The sequence below is a fragment of the Emydura macquarii genome, unplaced genomic scaffold (genome assembly GCF_026122565.2).
Source record: "Emydura macquarii macquarii isolate MOO-44397 ecotype Brisbane River unplaced genomic scaffold, CSIRO-AGI_Emac_v2 contig_2246, whole genome shotgun sequence".
In the NCBI taxonomy this organism is placed as follows: Eukaryota; Metazoa; Chordata; order Testudines; family Chelidae; genus Emydura; species Emydura macquarii.
Genome location: NW_027132383.1, coordinates 1,056,912 through 1,077,262, shown reverse-complemented (window position 1 = coordinate 1,077,262; position 20,351 = coordinate 1,056,912). Strand labels below are relative to the sequence as shown.

At 43.2% G+C, this 20,351-nt stretch overlaps 1 protein-coding gene across 5 annotated transcripts in view; it reads left to right on the top strand.

Annotated features, from left to right (window-relative positions):
- Window positions 1-19,970, top strand: part of EEF1D (eukaryotic translation elongation factor 1 delta) — a 34,078-nt gene extending 14,108 nt beyond the window's left edge. For 2 of the 5 annotated variants that reach the window (XM_067560083.1, XM_067560084.1), the window contains exons 2-9: window positions 235-358; window positions 2,433-2,504; window positions 11,781-11,852; window positions 14,716-14,815; window positions 15,108-15,211; window positions 17,142-17,405; window positions 18,645-18,839; window positions 19,872-19,970. In XM_067560083.1, the coding sequence (XP_067416184.1) occupies window positions 239-358; window positions 2,433-2,504; window positions 11,781-11,852; window positions 14,716-14,815; window positions 15,108-15,211; window positions 17,142-17,405; window positions 18,645-18,839; window positions 19,872-19,910 (966 nt within the window). In that variant the 5' untranslated portion in view covers window positions 235-238 and the 3' untranslated portion in view covers window positions 19,911-19,970. Of the gene's footprint in view, window positions 1-234; window positions 359-2,432; window positions 2,505-11,780; window positions 11,853-14,715; window positions 14,816-15,107; window positions 15,212-17,141; window positions 17,406-18,644; window positions 18,840-19,871 lie in introns of those variants that run through there. The other 3 variants (XM_067560082.1, XM_067560081.1, XM_067560086.1) reach the window with 3 other exon arrangements.
- Window positions 19,971-20,351: the final 381 nt, after the last annotated feature.

Sequence of the window (20,351 nt, the reverse complement as noted above, 5' to 3'; positions counted from 1 at the left end):
GCTAAATGCAGGTCAGATCAGGCAGACAGGTGGGTGGGTGATTAGAATGCCCTGCTTTCTTAATAGGATCCCATTTACTTAAAGCTTTTCACCAGAAGGGAAGGACGCTACAGAGCAGAAAGCTATAATGCACAGTCCTGTGGTGGAGGAAATAAGTGCTGTTGTTGATGAACCCGATACAAGCAACTAACCTTAAATATTCTCACTGCTCATATTGTTTCTTCCTATTTGCAGAAAAATGGCAACTAACTTCCTTATGCATGAGAAGATCTGGTTTGATAAATTCAAGTATGACGACGCTGAGAGGAGGTACTATGAACAGATGAATGGGCCAGTTGCCAGTCCTTCATGCAAACAGGTAATGCAAATCCTCAAGCAGTGAGGAAGTAGGCTTTGCAGTGTGCTAGAGTCTAAGGAGCTCTCTGTACAGATGGCAGGTAAAAGAATGATCCTTCCCATCTGTACGTGTTTGTTAAGGTCCAGTAGTAATTCTCCTATTCTGGAGACCAATTTATAAGAGATCCTCTCTTGGCTTCTCCAGTCTTGTCGCCAAATTCCCTGCTATTTGGTTTTCAAAATGTTTTGTTCTGTGGACCACAAAGAACCCCTCGAGTGTTCCACAGGCTACAGTTTGAAAACTAATGTTCAAAATATAGTGGTAGATATGAAGCCAATTTGCCTATGTATAAGACAAGATTCAACTATGTGAATGGGGTGAAACAGACGTGTGGAGGGGAAACTGGGTTATTGTTCACAACAATTGGTCTTTTCCTAATTCTTCAGGTTACTTGTGGGCCTACTTGTGGCAGGGGCACAAATAGGATCTATGACCTATCAGCAAGCAATTTATAATCCCATTCACAAGATCTGAGAACAAATGCTGAGGTAATATGGGAGGATGGAAAGGTGTGCTAGGGAGTGACATATGTAAGCAACTGTTACGATATCTAGCAGTTTCTTGTTGTTCCAGGGAGCCAGGGTTCTGGAGTTTCCAAGCTGCTTTTTTGCCCATCATGTCCTGGAGATTGGGTGCATGACGGTAGTATAATGGTGCTAAAGAGAGCACCAGAGAGACTGTGACCCACATTCTCTTTCTGGCTTCCCCTGCTGTGTTAACAGTAGGCCGAAGCGGTGAAGCTGTACATATGATCTGTCTGTAGCAGAGCAGTGATGATAGAAGCAGGAGAAGAGCAGAGGAAGCAAACTCCAGTCCCAGCATGAAGTAGGCAGCGTGGCTCATTTACATTCCTGAGGTGTCTGCACCTCTACAACTAGATTGATGTAGGGAGCAGTGATGCTATAACCCTTTCTTAAAATGTAAAGGACTGTTAATTGCATATATGCATTTAATTCCATTGAAAGCTGCTTGAAACCTTGTAATGGCTGTTTTGCGAGTAGCAGGGCTGGGCTTTTAAACAAAGGTCAATGCTTTAGTAGCTTCGAGGCATGTTCTGCCTAATTTCTGCTGGCTATGCTACCACAGCAGTAGCACAACGTTCCTTTGAAGGACAGATGTTCCTACATTGTGTTAAAAAATTGGAGGTTATAGGTAAAACATTAGAGCAGAGTTGTGCTTCAGAATCTGCTTTGTGTAGTATGAGGAACATTCAGCGAAGAAGAAATTTAACTTGCCAGAAATGGCCTGAAACCCAACTGACCGAAGCTCTTAAAGCTGTTTATTACAACAATCCCTTCCTAGTAAGGTTTAGGAGTCCTCCTTAAAATTTAAAAAAAGTCATCAAATTTGGAAGTGCTGTGCTAGTTTGGAATTATTTGTGGTTGATGGGTGTCCCAGGTGAAATGAGTGTGGGTGCCCAGTCCAGTTTCCAAAGGGCAGGAGTTCATATCACAGAAACCACTGCTATAATTGGTACTCTTGTTGGTAGTCTCAGAGAGCCAAGGAGTAGCTGGACCCTGGAAGCTGAACTCTTGTCCCAGCGCAGGGACTTGGCACATAAAGCTGGGAAAGCTAGCACAGCCACCGCTTGGACCACACCTACTTTTGGAATAGAAGATTTCCATCAGCAGGACTCTGACCCTTCTCACCAGCATAAAGTTCACACCTAATCTTTTAAGGAAATTAGCTGCCTAACTAGAGCTCCAGGGATGCACTAATGTAATCTTGACAACCTGCCTGAGTGATGGCTGTGCCAGACTGTCAGAGTAATAAAAGTGGGGAGCAGCAAAACGTTGATGTCACAAAACTCTGCAACTGAACGCTGTTCCGGAGGCACAGCCTGATGTGACCAATGCTAAGATGCAGTCGTTGCGCTCCATACTTCTTTGTTCCCAGCTGCTGCTGCTTGGAGGCAGCTTTTTCAATACGCAGTTAATCGTTGCAGAAAAATCCAATCTTCCCCTCTTAACTGCCCACAGCAATTTCTCATGTCTTATTTTTAAAAATATCTTGGTTCTTTCTGCGCTGTTTGCAGGAGAACGGAGCCAGCACGATCCTACGCGACATTGCCAGAGCCAGGGAGAATATCCAGAAATCGCTGGCCGGAGTGAGTACCCGAGCTCTCTCACCAGCTGGCTACCTGCAATCATTTTTAGCTATGACGCATCTCACAGATCTCCTCCACTATGATTAATTCCATAGATTGTGTGGCTTCTTGTTGTAAGCTAGAGGAGATGGACAAGGTGTGCAGTGCTGTGTACCACCAGACTAGCTCCTTTTATCAAGAACATCCTATATTAGCAGAAATGCATGCTGTGTCACTGCTTACCATACATAGTACAATGGCTTTAAAATTAAAGGCTAATTGTATTGGGGCTAAAATTCATTGGTGTCTTCAAGGGCTGTGCATTTCTTACTTTTCTCCTAGTGGAATGTTTGTTTGTTCCCATAAGCCTTAACTAACATGTAACCAAACCATAGTTAAAATAGCCCTGCTGAGCAGCAGAGGAACAGCACTTGTCTGTCAGCAGGGACATGTTGGTATACTGGGGTACACTGAACTACCACCTTCTCTTTCCTCTTTGCTTTCAGTTAGGGTATGTGCAAAGAAATGGCATCTTCCATCTACCGTTTCCAGGGAACCAAGCTTGGCTACTAGTTTTAACTCTGAACACTATTATAATAGCTTGGTAATATCAAGTTGCTGGACCAATTTTTTTTGCTGCTGATACATAGTCTTTGTGTCACAAAGCTGGCTCTTTTAATCATGGTGATCGTTCAGAATGGAATTTAGATCATGTATTAAGAAGTGTTGTGCTGACTTATTGGGGGAGAAAGGATAGCAACCAGGTTCTAATCCACCAGTTTTCTCATCTGTAAAATGGAGAAAATAGTCAGCTACTTCACAGCAAGGTTTTGAGGCAAAAGAATATTTGTAAAATATTGAGATCCTCAGATGGAAGATGCTAAACAAGTGCAAAAATAGAACTATCTGGTGTCTGGGCCTATGTACTGATAGACCAGTACTTCCTGGCTATTTACTTCGAATGCAAAATATGCCTGTTACAAGATTAGTTGTGACCCAGATATCTTGGGTAGACAAACAGGAATGAAGGGAACTGCTTTTCCCTGGTCCTCTCATCGGGCTTGCTATTTTTGTAGTGTCAAGTTCAGGTATATTCTTCTGTGCTGGAATAACTGAGATCATTCACAGGAGTAAAGCTGCTCAGCACAAAATTGGTGACTTGGAATTTGATGCAAAGACAGCAGGCAGAAGGGGAAAAAACAAGAGAAAAGGGTTAGATTTGCTTTTGAAATTGGTCCTGAAAACAGTTTATATGTTTTGGAAGTGAAAGAGGGGAAACAAGTGATGTTTAAAATATCTACTCAGGAAGGTAGTGCTTGGGAGTAAATCGTTTTACCATTGATTGACGTGCTGACTGCTTTTCTGGTGACACTGCAATCGCTAACGACCTCAGCAAGCTGGTCAATCTGCATTGAAATAACCAGTAAACTTCTAATCTTCCATAATCTGCTTGGGTTTTCAGTATAAATCTTTAAATCTAAGATGGAAGACTCGAATAGGGTCTAAACATTCTGGAGTATGTAGAATTCAGCCAACAATCAAAGACAGATTTCAAAGCCTTTCAGATAGGAATAGAAAGTGGAATGGGCTTTGAAACTTCTTCTTAATGGAGATCAAGCTCAACTTCTCAGGCAACATTAATTATAAGTTTTTTTCTTCTCTCTTTCCTCTCCAGGCCCCCCACTGGTAATAAGACCTAGGGCAGGGGTGTCAAACTCGCTCAAGGTGACAGGCCGAAATCACAAAACCTGTACTTTGAAGGGGCCATGCAGTGCTCTCCGCCGAATATTTCAGGCACTCTGCCCATTTTCGGCGGCACAGCATCAGCAGTTTTCGGCACTACCGTTTCGCTGTGGGGTCCACTAACATTGCCACTTTAAGAGGTTTCAAGGAGGGATACCCACCGCCAAAAAAAGGACGACGACTTTCCCTTTTTGGCAGCAGGGTTCTGGAGGGGAAGATGTTGCCGATTTAAGACTGGCACCACAAATCTCTTAAAGTGGCAAATATGAGAATTGTGCGGTGGAGACTCTAAAGCAGTGGTTCCCAACCTTTTTGGCTTGAGGGCCACAAATGTAATTTGAATAAATATTGTAAAATAAAATAATATTTACAACCCTGAAGGGCCACCAGTCTCCACCAGCAGCCTGCTTCCCCCCACTTCAGTTAGAGGGAAGGAGTTCAGCGAGGAAGATCTCCAGTTCTCCCCCCTCCAGTTCTCCCCTCCCTCTGGCTCCAGCAGAGACCCCAGCGCTTAGGGACCCATGTGCAGCGCTTTGCCATGCTCCCTGCTACAGGAGCTATGCTCCCTGCTACAGCCCTGGAGACGGGGGCAGTGCACCCGGGTACTTAGGCAGCGGCTCCCTTCTGCAGCCACTCCTTGGAAGACCTGAGTCTTATGTTCAAGTGGCTCCATAAGAACACAGCAAACCTACAACCACTGTGTAACCCTCAAGATACCTGCAGTGCTCACCAAGCACATGCATGGTTTTAATGACCTGTCCCACTCTCCTTTCTTGTTTATTATCTCTTGTTGATCTTGCCTTATCTTGGCATTGGGGCAGACACTGCATCTTAATTTTTCTTGTAAAGCACCATGTGCATCTGTAGTGCAACATACTGAATAACTGCTACCATCCTCTGTGTTGGTGCACAGCTATGCAGTATGAGCTGTTGGCTTCTGCTCTTAGACGTGTGAAGAAAGACAGATCTGAAATGTTAAATTCCCTAGCTTTCAGTTTCTAAGTTTCTAAAGGATCATTATAAATTATGGACTGTCACAATACAAGCGCCAAAAGCAGCTGTACAGAATAGCATATATGTGTCACATTGCTTTATAGCCTGATGAGACAAGATACTTGAATTTTATTCTCATAGCTCACAGAACAAACTGTTTGATACTACATTTGCAGAATGACATCGGAGGCCTGTTGGTTTTTATGCTTAGTATCCAGGATTTTGATGGTGGGAAGGAGAGCCCAAGTATGGGGACATCAGCTTGATAACCTGAAAATAGAGCTAATTGTTCTCTGTCTCTGGGTAGAGTTAGGAAGATGGAAGAACTTCATTTTTCCTGGTTGCATTTCATGGATCTGTTGCAAATAGTAATACTGCAGTTTGACAGTCATATCTACAGATGTGTAAATACGGTGTGGTGGAAGGAATCTGAGGTAGTGGTTTGCATCTCCCCAAAAGATTTAAAAAAAATGATGCCAGAAACATTTATTTGCACATACCTTTCATTCTGCTTTGCATGGACACCTTTGCTTTTATAATCACTCATTTTAGCTCACCTGTTTGATATTAACATTTTCCTATTCTGTACCTTTAATGTGTACACACAGAACAGCGTTACAGCTGGAATGCATTGAATCATCAGTACTGTATGTGAAAGCAAAGAACTTCTGATTTATTTTGTGATGTGATTGTACAGTAAATTGGAAGTCCAGGTGCACTCGCCTTGCAAATGTGGGAGATTGTATACATTTTTTCCCAGTGTTCACACATGCCATGGGGACTAGAGATAGCGAATGTCTTCAAATATAGTCTACTCTTTTGCAAACCCTGTTTCCCAAAAAGACAATGGAAGGGGCTTTTATTATTTGTATTGCAGTGGTGTTTAGAGTCCTGAATGAGATAAGAGGACCCCATTGTACAGACATACAGTATAATGCAATCCCAGTTTTGAAAGACTTTGTCTACATAGACAAGACAAAGGCGGTGGTGTTTTCTCAGTTTTATAGATGGGGAACTGAGACACAGAGATGAAGCAACTTGCCTGAGGGGACACAGAAAGCCTGACACAGCTGGGAATTGAACCCAGTTTCTGTGCAGTGCTGTAACCACAGAATTATTGTTTGTGTTTAAGGCACTGGACTGGGACTTAGAAGTTCTCAGTTCTATTCCCTGCTCTCCCACAGACTTAGGCAAGTCACTTAACCTCTCTGTACATGCATTCCCCATCTGTAAAATGGGGTTACTTAACACCCTTTGAGGTGGGATGAGGAAGCATTCAGTGAAATGTTTGAGGTATCCAGGTCATAGTGTTAAGTGTTGTAAGCAACCCTTTACATTTGGAATAGGCTGCTCTCAATGTGGATGAAAACCTGGCCCTATTCTTGTAGGAAGTGCAGTGTGGGAAAAACTTTATATTTAAGCATGATCAAACCTTCCAGCTTGTTTCCAGAGCCAGGTCACCAGCATCTACTCTGACATAGTAGTAAATTAGGAAGAGCTTCTGGGTGCTGATGTGCATGAGGTTTTACCCCTTGTTGTCAGGTGTTGGCTGTGTGTGTGTGTGTTCTCTCTGTGTGCTGCACTGACTTTGATGAGGTAGCCAGTACAGGAGATTCCGATCCAATGCCTCACTAAATCCACAGACCTGGATTCAGAAGCGAAGGCACCCCGCTAGGTTTTTTGCTGACGAAGCACGGTAATAGCACCTGGTAGACTGGGAATACTAAGACATGTATACCTGTAACAATGGACACGGCTCAGTGAATGGTGGGACTTTCTGTTCCGCCCAGGCTCGGACAAAGAACTCCCTCTGAGAGCCCGTTTTATACACTGATACAAACAAATTACATATTGCCCTTCTGACATGGTCCATTACCACCTTTTACCTAGCACATGTTGGTTTGCTCTAAACCTCTCTCTCCATCATCCTGTCATCCTGACCTTATCTTTAGGAGAGGTTCGTGTGTCCCTGTACCATCTTTGAGGAGTGTGTTTACATCATAACTTTGGTGTTCTGATACCACCCTTCTGGAATATGTTTATGTGAATAGTTAGTGCCTAGGAGAGCTTGCGTATTTGCAATGCCAGCCCTATTCTTGCCAAGTTCATGTATCAGATAGTGAACCTGCAAGCAGGCATCTACTTTGTAACAGGGCAGGGCCTGACTTGACCTGACTCTTGCTAACTTCTTTATATTAGCAAGGCTTGACCGTGTTTGGGCCTTAGGCCTTACATTAGGTCCCTTATACCAGGCCTCATTTCTCAGGCTCTCTTTGTACTACACCTCGAACTTGAGTTGGGTTTGCCTTCTTGGAAGACTGTAGGAAAAAGCTTGCACATTGAGTTCAATGACATCTGTAGCGCATACTTAAGACCAAACATGCTCTTGATTAATTAAATGGTGAGCCATTGGAGAATTGGATGCCCTTCCTCCACCCCCACCAAAAAATAAATAAATCTGGAGATACTCAGTTTACAGCTGTGTGCGTTGGGCCAGCTCCATGTACTAGGTGAAGAAAGTTTGATCCCACCTGGGTTGGGCTGGGCTCATATAAAATGCATTAACAATTCTGAATTTTAAACTATCCCAAATTTCCTTTCTTCTCCACTAGTTGATGCTCTTTTATCTGGTTTAAAGTATGTTTACAGAGACAGAATTTTAGATACCTTCCAAGCCTTTCCCATAAATCATTCCCCTATCCTCAATGTTTAATGAATTATTAGGGTAATAATGTGACATCCATAAATGGATCATAGTACTTCCATGCATCTCAGAATAATATCTGGATCAGAATGCATATAATGTAACTGCTGTTTAGGCTTTCCCCATCTCATTCCCTTTTATCACAACCTTTCACTCTTACTTTACCCAGGTTAGTGCACTTATAACTATTTGTAAGTGGGCAGTTCTGTATTACATTGAAGACAGGCAGGGTAGACTCCTGTATTACGTGTGTACTTCTCAAAGTAAAACTGAGTGGTCATTTGTTCTGAGATCAGAGGAAGATCTAATTTTCTGTGTATTTTGTATGTATGCATTTGCATTCTTTTTCCCTTGCATTTCAATTCTGCAGCTGCTTGAGACTAGAAAGGAAGTGCTGCACTGTAATTGCATTTTGTAATGGAGCAGCGTCTTATTCAGCTTGCTGCTAGGTTTACCATTTTAAACTCTTAATTACAAAAGTATATTCTAGTACAAGTGTCAACCGTAAACTGGAAAGGGTCAGATGACTGGGGCCTATGGGAAAGCTACAGGGCTAGATCTACATTCCTCACTACATAACTAGGCAAAACTTCCATGGATTTTTTTACTTGCCTGCACCTATGCAATACTTGGGGCTTATCCAGGCAGACTGAGATTTCTGCCTTGTAGTGTTTTCCTTGGCAGACTGCTGTGCAGCTCTATGCACTTTTAATTCAGTGCACTAAAAGCTAAGCATCTAATTCCACTGAAATCAGGAACTGAAAACTAAAGTTCCCACACACAAGATATCTGAACTTGTAAATATTACAGATAACATGCTCAATGTGACCAAGTCAGTGATGCTGTGGGTACCTTAATCTTTGAATGTCCAACTTTTTTTGCATTTGAATTCTCATCCTTATGTTTGTTTTTTGCACTATATTTCCTTTTGGCATCTTTTAATCAAAAGTAAGAAGGAAAAACACTTGATTGCACATAGGAATAAATGTATTTAGCCGTGAATCCCTGAAAACCTGGAATGTCCCTGTTTCCAGGGCCTGTCTGTCAGTCTTTCTCTTCCTAATCTCTGTAACCCTGCAAAATGACCACCTAACATGAGCCAGCAGAGGGGCTTTTCCACACCGACCTGCTGCACTCCATTGCCCATTTTGCCAGACACATTATGTGGGCACAGTTCCCATTTTTAAAATATATCCGTTTAATATTAAATACAAAACTGTTAATACAATAACTTTGCTAATGTGAAACTGGACGTGAATGTTAACTTGTTCAATTGCACAGCTCTGTTTAACTGCCTTTCTAAATATTCAGGTTGCAGGTATAGCTTTTGTTAACCCAAAACTCTTTTTGTGGCTTAAATTTGAAATGTTAATGTTGCCTCAGGGCAGGTTTTAATTTCCTTGTTTGAGAGGAAAAAAGGCTGTTGGAGCAAATTTACTCCAGCTCAGTTGAGCTACAGGGTTCCATAAGTTAAATGTAGCCATGCTATAAATAGAGAGAACACAATCTGTGATGCAGCATAATACAAAACATTTGCAACTGGCTTTTATGCTGCTTAAATAATTCCTTAACTGCAATCACAAAATTTATCGTAATCACTTCATAATCTTAGTATATTTTCCAAAGTCTGACTGTTTCTCAGTGAGGGCTCTGTAAAGTTTGAAGTCTGTTTATTGATTAGTACAAGCATGTGAAACATGAAATAGGTGAGTACTCCTTTTCCTCAAACCACATACAACTAAACGCCTTTCCCCCCAAAAATAAGAGTGCTGTCTTGGGATTGAGATGAACATAATAATTTTAGCAGAAATGTCCAGCTACCAGTAGTGAAATAGTTAGCAATGCTGATATTTAAACTGTCATCTTGAGGCTTCAGATTTTAACTCCTTGATCCAAATGGGGCAATTCACACTTCTCAACTATTGTTTCAGTTTGTATGCGTACTTAGAAACCAATATAGTGTTGTTTATTCCAGTCCTGTCTTTAAGGTTCACTTCACAACCATAAAGGACAGAAATAAATATAATTTATTTATTTAAAACAGAACTTTAAATGCTGGGACACATGTCTGGAGCCAGATGTGACTTTTACAATAAATTCCACAGTCACCAAATTATGTAGGGCTATGGTTCTATGAAAGCTGTTTTGCAAGGGTATAGTTTTGGATGCCACAAATACTGTGTAACAGCTTCCAAAAAAAGAGAAAAGGGGTTAAACTTTTATGGTATGTGAAGCGGAGGTATGTTACTCAAATTCAGCAAAATGAATTTGGTGCATTTTGAAACGTTTCGGACACTGGGCTTTGGAATTTTTAACTTTTTTCAAATTGTGAACTGTCTTCCATGTTCTTAACAAAAATATTGTGCCCTCCTTAGCAGAACCAGCCAGGTTTATTCTTTAAGATCTTACTGTACGGTTGTATCGTTTTTCTACAGCTAAGATACTTTGTCTGTTGAATCATCATCCTTGCCTAATCTTTGTTTTCTTGTGCCTGTGACATGGATGGAGGGGAAGGAAATGGGTTTAAATAATATATGGAAGAGACTATTGTCCTTATTCACTCATTTCATTAAACTAGCTGTATTTTGTTGTTGGACTGGATGTTGTAAATAGAGCTGAAAGAGTACAAATTGCTGAGTGTCAATGAATTTTAGCCTTGCAAATCTTCTGGCTTACTGAGTGGGGATTGTAAGGTGAGTCTCTACTAGGAAATGACTGGTGATCACTCTGGTTGTCCTATGTTTGCCAGCAGTTAAATTGTTTTCAACACCAATTTGGGAAGGTGGGGGAAGCTGTTGCTGACAATTTTTGTCATGTGAGCTGTTTGTTTAGTTTGTCTTTGCCTGTAGGAGAAGAGTGAGTGTGGTCTACTGGATTTTGCTTCTGGCTAGGAGCTAGGAACGCCTCAGTTAATCCTCAGTGCTGTTGATTCAGTCTGACCTTAAGGAAGTCAATTAACTTATCTGGATATGTCTACATGGCATTCAGGAGGTGTGATTGCAGTACATATGCGCATATCTGAGCTAGCTTTGGTCAAGGTAGCTTGCTGAAAATGGCAGTGAAGCTGCAGGGGCACAGGCTAGCTGACAGAGTACAGTCCCACCTGGGACCCTGGGTACAAACTCAGGCGGCTGGACCATGCTGCCGTGACTTCACCACTGTTCCTGGTGAATGAGCTTGATCAGAGCTAGCTTGTGTCCACCTGCATGTGCCTCAGTCATGCCTCCAGATTGCTGTGCCAGAGATACCCTCTGTGCATTGGTTTCCCCTCTGTAAAATGGGGATACTTACCTGTCGTACCAGAGTGCTAAGGGTTAATTAGTTGATTTTTTTTTACAGTGCTTTGAAAATAAAAAATGCTACATAATACAATGATACTTAGCATGTGTATAGGGCACTTTCTTATGTTATTCTGCTGATAGGGAAATTGGCCCAAGGTTGTACTGCAAGTCAACGTCAGGGCTGGTAATAGAATCCAGACCTCTTGATTCTTAGTCCTGTCACCATCTGACTGTACCTGCTGGGAAGTACTAGGATGTGTAACTATAAGCTGGCAGTGTTAACACTTAGCATATATACTGCATTTTATCCCAGCAGGTTCAAGCCAAAGCTGACAAGGAAGCTTTAATATAATGCTGTTTTCCACCCTGTCCACTTGGATCTTTGTTTAGCACAGCAGTGTTTTTGAACATGGATGCTGTGGAGATATGGCTCCCTGCCAGGATGAATCTGAATGGTTTTCCTGCATGCAGTTGTGACACCTGCATTTGAATGCCCCACCCTAGCATGAGTGAAGTGCTTTCATCCCTTTTCATGTTGTTTATCTTTAAAACTCCCAAACCTTTCACCCTTTCCAGCGCAAGACCGTTTCGAATAGCCCCCAAGAAGTCCCACCTGCCCAACCCAAGAGAAAGTCAGGCCACTTGACTGTAAGTCCTTTTGGAGATGGGGACAACTAACGCACCGGTTGTCTGTCATTTGAGAATAAACTGGAGGAAGAAGCAGCCCCTATTTGGACACAAACTGCATGCTACAGTGTATAGGCCCCGGTGATCTGATGAATTCTTGCAATGTATTTGCCACCCAGTGCTGCGCTGTACACTCAGGAGCTTTCTTTCATGTAGACTGTCCCTAGGCAGACTGTCAGAGCTTACAGTTAAAGTAGATAGGTCTTAAGGACTCAATAGGTTAGCCCTCCAAGCTAAAGACCCAGATTCCAGGTCTGCACCTGTTTTCAGGCCTGGGCCTATCATGAATGGTTTCCTCTTTGGATGAGAATGATTTTGGTATCTTCAGTGCCACCTGGAAGCCACACTCTCAGGGTCCAGGAGCAGGAAGTTTCTTCTAAGATCTGCCCACTAATCCAAAGCCTTGTATCAGAACAGTAATCTTTAGCTGAGGGCTGAATCTGGCGTTCTTCAAAGTGTGTTCCTGTGTGCGCCTCTTATAGTTGGAGGAGGTTGTTAGAAAGATAGAAAATGCTCCTCTTATTCCTGCTGCTTCCACAGCAGTCCCAGCCTTTGCTGACCCCCACCAAGCTTGGGATCATGCTTCAGAGCCAAGCTATAGCGGTGCAGCCACAAAAAGACTAGTTTGGGGCTTTAAAAAACCAAAACTGCCGGAGTATCCCTGGTGTCCAGGACACAAGACCATGTGGGGGCTACTGCAGTCCCAGTCATAAGCTGTTCCATGCCCTTAATTACTTTTGTTGCCTTCTCCATACCTTTTCTGTTTCTAATATGTCTTTTTTGAGATGGGGCATCCAGAACTGCACACAGTATTCAAAATGTGAGCGTACCATGATTTTATATAGTGGCTTTGTCTTCACCGTTTTCTTATTGATCTCTCTCCTAATGGCACCTAACATTCTGTTAGCTCTTTTGGCTGCTGCTGCACATTGAGCAGATGTTTTCAGAGAACTACCCACAATGACTCCAAGATCTTTCTTGTGTGGTAACAGCTAATTTAGACCCCATAATTTTGTATACATAGTTGGGATTATGTTTGCCAATGTGCATTACTTTGCATTTATCAACAGTGAATTTCATCTACTATTCTATTGCCCAGTCTACCCCAGTTTTGTGAGATCCCTTTGTAACTCTTTGCAGTCTGCTTTGGCTTAACTATCTTGAGTTATTTTGTAGTGTCCGCAAACTTTGCCACCTCATGGTTTACCTCTTTTTCCAGATCATTATGAATGTCGACCAGCACTGGTCTCAGTACAGATCCATGGGGGTCACCACTATTTACCTCTCCCCATTCTGAAAATTGACCATTTATTCCTACCCTCTGTTTCCTATATTTTAACTGGTTAGTGATCCATGAAAGGATTGTCCCTCTTTATCCTATGACTGCCTAGTTTGCTTAGGAGCCTTTGGTGGGGAACCTTGTCAAAGGCTTTGTGAAAGTCTAAGCACATTGCATCCATTGGATCATCTTTGTCCACATGTTTGTTGACTCCCTCAAAGAATTCGAATAGATTGGTGAGGCATGATTTCCCTTTACAAAAGCAATGTTGACTCTTTCCCAACAAATCGTGTTCATCTGTGTGTCTGATAATTTTGTTCTTTACTATAATTTCAACCAGTTTGCCTAGTACTGAAGTTAGGCTTACTGGCCTGCAATTGCCAGGATTACATCTGGAGCTTTTTAAAAAAAAATCAGTGTCACATTAGCTATCCTCTAGTCATCTGGTACAGAAGCAGATTTAAATGATAAGTTAAGTGTCATAGTTAATAGTTCTGCAGTTTCATATTTGAGTTCCTTCAGAACTCTTGGGTGAATCCCATTTAGTCTTGGTGACCCAATCACTGTTTGTTTAATCAGTTTGTTCCAAAACCTCTTCCCATTGACACCTCAGTCTAGGAAAGTTTTTAGATTTGTCACCTAAAAAGAATGACTCAGGTGTGGGAATCTCCCTCACATCCTCTGCATTTAAGATGATGATGCAAAGAATTAATTTAACTTCTCCACAATGGCCTTGTTTTCCTTGAGTGCTCCTTGAGCACCTTGATCGTCTAGTGCAGTGGTTCTTAACCTTTCCAAACTACTGTACCCCTGAAGCCTGAGTCCCACCCCCATGGGGCTGAGGCATGTAACTTAGTTTCATGGCGCCCCTGTGGCTCCAGGCAATTGCCTTTCTTGCCACCCCCAATACCAGCTCTGCACTTGCGACCCCTCTAAACCCCCAGGTTGAGAAACACTGGTCTAGTGGACCCCTCTGATTGTTTGGCAGGCTTCCTGCTTCTGATGTACTTAAAAACCTAACAGCAAACAAGTTTTTGAGTCTTTTGCTAATTTTATATTCGTATATTCTATTTCTACCTTTGCCACTGATTTACTGTATGACCTTAGCTAAGTCACTTCAGCTCTCTGTACCTCAGCTTCCTTATCTGTAACTTGAAGCTCTCCCCCCCTGCCCCCTCCCCCGTCAGGGGTGTTATAGCAACTAATGTTTGTAAATGTTTTGAGGTGCATGAGTGAAGCTCTAAAAGGTGCTAGAGATGCAGATATTAAGATAGCCCAGTTTGGGACTACAGAAATGTGGTGTTCTGAGTCAGCCGTCTCCACCAGAAATTCAGTGGCACAGGACTTGCATTCTAACTTGTGTGTTTAATATTTGGTTTTAGAGGCTTGAGATAAAAATTGGTCTTTCCTCACTAGCCTATAAAATCTCTTCTTTTTCCCAATGTTGTGATTCTGCTTTTCCTTCTTTAAAGAGTCAGCCTGTCTGTCTTAGTCTGAGAACTGAATGAACAGGCTGGTTTTTCATCTTGATTTCCCTTGTTGCAGAGTGCAAGCACGACCTCTTCTCCTGGGCCTGGTGGTGACCAAAATGAGCTTGTCACCAGAATTGCTAACCTGGAGGTGGAGAACCAAAATCTCCGCAGTGGTAAGTGAGATGTCTGTGGCAAGAAAACAAGTTGGACTTGGGTAACTAGAGGCAGGCACACCTTGCTGACTGCTCAGTGTAAGTTGGTGAAGCTTTGTGAATATGTATATTTTGTTGGTGGTTTTATTAACATTGAAGTGAGGATTTCTCTCTAGTTGGGACAGGTGCAGTTTGCTTAGTAGCCTGCCTAGAGTGAAAATAAACTAATCCCGACCTGACCAGAGAATTATTGCTGCGCCTTTTGCTATTTGCTGACCCAGTAAGATGAGCTGGTTCTTTCTCCGTTTTCTAGTTGTTGCAGATCTTCAGCTGGCCATCTCCAAGCTGGAAACTCGCCTGAATGTACTAGAAAAATCCTCCACCTCTCACCATCCCTCACCAACACCACCGACCCAGGTAATTGACTCCTCAAGGCACCAGGTCAATTTGAATACTTCCTGCCGCCTGCTAAGGAGGGGGCCAACGTGTGGAGAGATCACTAAGGCCTCCCCAGCAGAGCCTTCTAGAGCTGCTCTTTCTCCCTCATCCCAGCCCAAGTGTGGATGCAGAGCAGGTATTCTGCTTTAGGCCCAGTGAAGAGGAGAGGTGATGGGCCAGATCCTCAGATGGGCTAAATTTGCAGAGTTCTGCCAAAGGCGGTAGTGATGCTAAGCCAGCAGTTTAGACTTGCTGGAGGTTAACCCCATTGTGTGTAAATGGGAGCACACCAAGAAAACGAAGCTTCTTGGCACATATTAGATATATAGCAAGTAGACACCTATACAGATGGACATACTTGGGGATCTCTTTGGTTCTCACAAGCCTTCCCCCCTGGAGAATCTTTACCTCAGGTAGGAGAGGAAAAAATAATATCTCTGGGACCTGAATAACCTGCACCCATTGCATCTTGCACCAGCTTGGAGGATGCGTTGGAGACCTTTAATGAAACTAACGTTTGCCCTTTTGTATTATATTCTATAAAGACTCTTTTTATAGTGCCTTCATCAATATCTCAGGGTAGGTCTACACAGCTGCGAAGCCTATGGCTGGCCTGTGCTGGCCAATTCTGGCTTTCAGGGCTTTTTCGTTGCTGTGTAGACTTCCAGGTTCGGGCTGGAGTTGGGCTCTTGGACCCTGTGGGGTGGGAGCCCAAGCCCCATGAGCCTGTGTTGGCTGGCACAAGTCAACCATGGTTTTTCTTGGCTGTGTAGACAAACCCTAACTGTCTTCCAGTAGGGCATTGAGCAGTGAGATTAACATACGTAACGTGGTTCATTCTCTCTCCCTCCCTTCCCCACAGAAGGAATTGTTTGTGCACTGGAGTGATTTGTTTTGGGGGTTATTTTTAAGTGCACTTGCTGCTGTGCTGTTTAGACCAGGCAACTTGCAGAAGTGTGCCTGGCACTTAAGCTCTTTTAGATATGCTGGACCCAGGCCATTGAGTGCCTTGAAGATAAGGACCAAGCTCTGGCTGCATGACTATAGACTGGGGATCGACTATAGACTGGGGACCGACGAGCTGGGCAGCAGCTCTGCAGAGAAGGACCTAGGGGTAACAGTGGATAAAAAGCTGGATATGAGTCAGCAGTGTGCCCTGGTTGTCAAGAAGGCTAATAGCATATTAGGCTGAATTAGGAGGGGCATTGCCAGCAGGTTGCGGGAAGTGATTATTCCCCTCTATTCGGCATTGGTAAGGCCGCATTTAGAGTATTGTGTCCAGTTTTGGGGCCCCCACTACAAAAAGGATGTGGAGAAGTTGGAGAGAGTGCAGCGGAGGGCAACCAAAATGATTAGGGGGCTGGAGCACAAGACTTATGAGGAGAGGCTGAGGGAACTGGGCTTGTTTAGTCTGCAGAAGAGAAGAATGAGGGGGGATTTGACAGCAGCCTTCAACTACCTGAAAGGGGGTTCCAGGGAGGATGGGGCTAGGCTGTTCTCTGTGGTGGCAGATGACAGAACAAGGAGCAATGATCTCAAGTTGCAGTGGGGGAGGTCTAGGTTGGACATTAGGAAAAACATTTTCCCTAGGAGGGTGGTGAAGCACTGGAATGGGTTACCTAGGGAGGTGGTGGAATCTCCATCTTTAGAGGTTTTTAAGCTGAGGCTTGACAAAGCCCTGGCTGGGATGATATAGCTGAGGTTGGTCCTGCTTTGAGCAGGGGGTTGGACTAGATACCTCCTGAGGTCCCTTCCAACTCTAATATTCTATGATACGATTCTATGACTTTCAGCTCTTGCCTTTGGATGGTGGCATAGTCTTGTTTTGGCAAGTCAGAGGGGGGAGTTTGCTGCTTTGTTTTACACTTGCATTTATTTTCTCCTTTTTTGGCCCATTGTTTCCATAAAGCATGTCATCCCAATGAAGGTGGAATCACGCGTTACTCCCCCAAAGAAAGTGGAACTCCCTTCTGCTTCACCAGCAATGAAAGGAGGACCGTCTGAGGCTGATGAGGATGAGGATGATGACATTGATCTATTTGGCAGTGACAATGAAGAGGAAGACCAGGAGGCTGCCAAAGTTCGGGAAGAGCGATTACGCCAGTATGCAGAGAAGAAATCTAAAAAACCTGGCCTCATTGCCAAGTCTTCCATCCTTCTGGATGTCAAGCCTGTAAGCAACTTCAGCAATTTCTTACACAACTGATGTTTTGGCTCTAAAGTGGGGTGCCTGTACTGAGATTGTAACAGTACAAGAGTGTGTGGGTTACAGCTAACTTGCAGACTGCAGCTGCCCATTGTAGATGATTTGGCCCACAAATTACAGAACCTATCAGCATGCAGTTGTTTGGATCAGCGTGGAGCATTGCATGATGAGATCTGTGAGCTGTTCTGCTCCATAATAAAGATGGCAGTTGCAGATGTTCTATGGGCTGCAGTGTACCACCCCTGGTTTGGAATAACTTTCTTCTCTTGGGGCTTGTTTACATGGTCAGTTAATGTGTGGGAACCTGGGGTGTAAATCTAAAGCTCTCTAGCCTGCTGTTTACTATCTGGGCAGGTAGATGATGTTACCATGCACTAAAAGTTCCATAGTGCACTTGGACATATTCCTGTTTCAAATTTAGTGTGTGGCAGGCTAGAATATTTGAACATTTACACACTGGCTTGCCACACATGGACAACCCCTTGAAAAAAGAACTTGCACCTGATCATAAATATAGGGAATAAAAGCCTGAAATACAAGCCCAGATCAATAAAGCACAAAACTCTCTCATAAAATCACAATTGAACAAAAGTGTCTAGGATTACATAACACTTCGGGCTAATGAGATAAGTGCTGAGTATTTTTACCAACTGTCCAGGGCTCAGAATTAGTTCTTGAAGCTGAGACCCTGAGATGGAAGAAGTGACGTGTCACTCCAAGAACACTTCACCCTAGGTACGCTGAATCCATATCATTTTCAGTAACTTGGTCTCGCTTCATGCTGAGTCACACTGGAGAGAGGATTCCTCTGGGGAAGGCTCCTTTGATCAAAGATGGGACTCCTTGACAGAGACTGATGGGAAAACATGGGGTGGAAAGGTCTGAATACTGGAGCATCACTGACTAGAGCACTGCTCAGCAAACTAGCATGGTACAAGTAGAATGAATGATTTTCAGTCTTGTTCTGTGTTGGGCACTGAAGAGTTCCATCTCATCTCCTCGCTGCTTTCCTGATTGCAGCCTTATGCAATAGTGTGTTAAACCCTTTGTTGCTGACTTACGTATGGACTCAGAATGCATGCCATGTAGATCCAGTTCAGCTTGCCCTGTTGAGGATTTTGCAGTCTTCAGTCCTGATGGACAGTCCTGCAGCCTCTAACGCTAATGTAGATAAACCTTCTGAGTTCCCTTTTTATGCTTTGTTAGTGGGATGATGAAACTGACATGGCAAAGATGGAGGAGTGTGTCCGATCTATACAGATGGATGGCCTGGTTTGGGGAGCCTCCAAGCTGGTTCCAGTGGGCTATGGCATTAAGAAGCTCCAGATCCAGTGCATCGTGGAGGATGACAAGGTCGGAACAGACATACTGGAAGAGGAGATCACCAAGTTTGAAGACTATGTAAGTCCTCCCCTTGTGCCTTGTAGTGCTTTCAAACACTTGGCCCCTTCAAGAGATTTTGACCCACTTCATGTGTTTGTGGCCCACCTTATATTCGGATTTTGCATCCTCTAAACTTTCATTGGAGGGGAGAGGGAGGAAGAACTGAGTTCTTACTCCCCATGTTTGCGAAGATAACCTTGAAAACACGAAGAGAATAAGGATGCAGAGCTTACAGACAGCCTGAAGCTATGGCTCTGGGAGGTGTGAACTTCCTGTGCCCTCATTCTCGTTGGGGTGCTGGTCTCTGATGCTTAGTGTGTTGACATTTCAGGGGTAGGAATTCACTATTAGTTGCGGATCATTTGAGCCGATGGGATGAGGATATGGGTTCAAGTGAAGTCTATAGCAGAGGTGGAATTGGCGTGTGGTTGTGTGGGGAAGAGAGGAGAACCCACATGGATGGGGAACAGGGAGAGAAAAAGAGAGCAGAAATAGTGGCAATCCTGAAGGCTGAGTTTTTCCCACGGAGTGGTGCTGAAGGTTACAATAAGGCGCACTGACAAATGAGAACATAGTTAATTTACTACATAAAGGCCCTCTCTTACCTTTTGATCTATGCAAACGCTCCTTTGACATCAATGGGAAAGTCTGCTGTGGATTCAGGGAAGCATGTAGTCCTAAAACTATATCCTGGCCTGGCCTGTAATTAAAAATGGAATTTATCACCTTTCTATAGGGTGAGTTTGAAACCAGTTTAATTTGTAAGCTCTTTGTACTGGGGCCTTTTCTTACCCACAATGGGGTTCTAATCCTGATTGGGGGCTTATATAAATATTAAATAATGGCAGTCTTAAAATATGATCATGTATGGGACTGACTAATTGACTTATAGAAATGTTTTTTAATAAAGAATTGTACTTGATAAGTTTGGGAGTGGTTAGGGCAAACCTCTTCTGTCAAGAGACCATCCCAGTAAGTGTGCTTTCTATACGTCCTAAATGTCTGGAACGGGTTTTCTGATGTTTAGCAGCATTTCTTGTTCTATTTCAGGTGCAGAGTGTCGACATAGCTGCTTTCAACAAGATCTAAGAGCAAACGTTTATCCTTTCTGGAACTGTAACTAATAAAAGGTCAAGGTTTCTGAGTGCAGACGGCGTGGGGTGTCTTTCCTTGCAGTGTGCCCTGGTTGCACAGGGGATCAGAAGGTGGTAACTATCATCCCCAATGTCATTGACATCCTGGTATCACAAGGGTCCTATAAAATAGCCCACAGTGAACAGAAATATACAAGAGCTGATGTTTATATACTTGGCTGTCTTTCATGCTTCCACTTCACTCAAGCAGGGGTTAGGATCCCATTGTCTTCCTTACTCTTAAATCCAATATACAAATATTAGGTTACAATGCAAGGCTCACAATTTATATCTTCCTGAAGAATCTAGATTTATAACTCTTAAATTTCATTTTGCTGAGCATTGGCCATGAAATAGTGAAGGGTTTTTATGGTTTCATTTATTTAGAGCTGCTAAA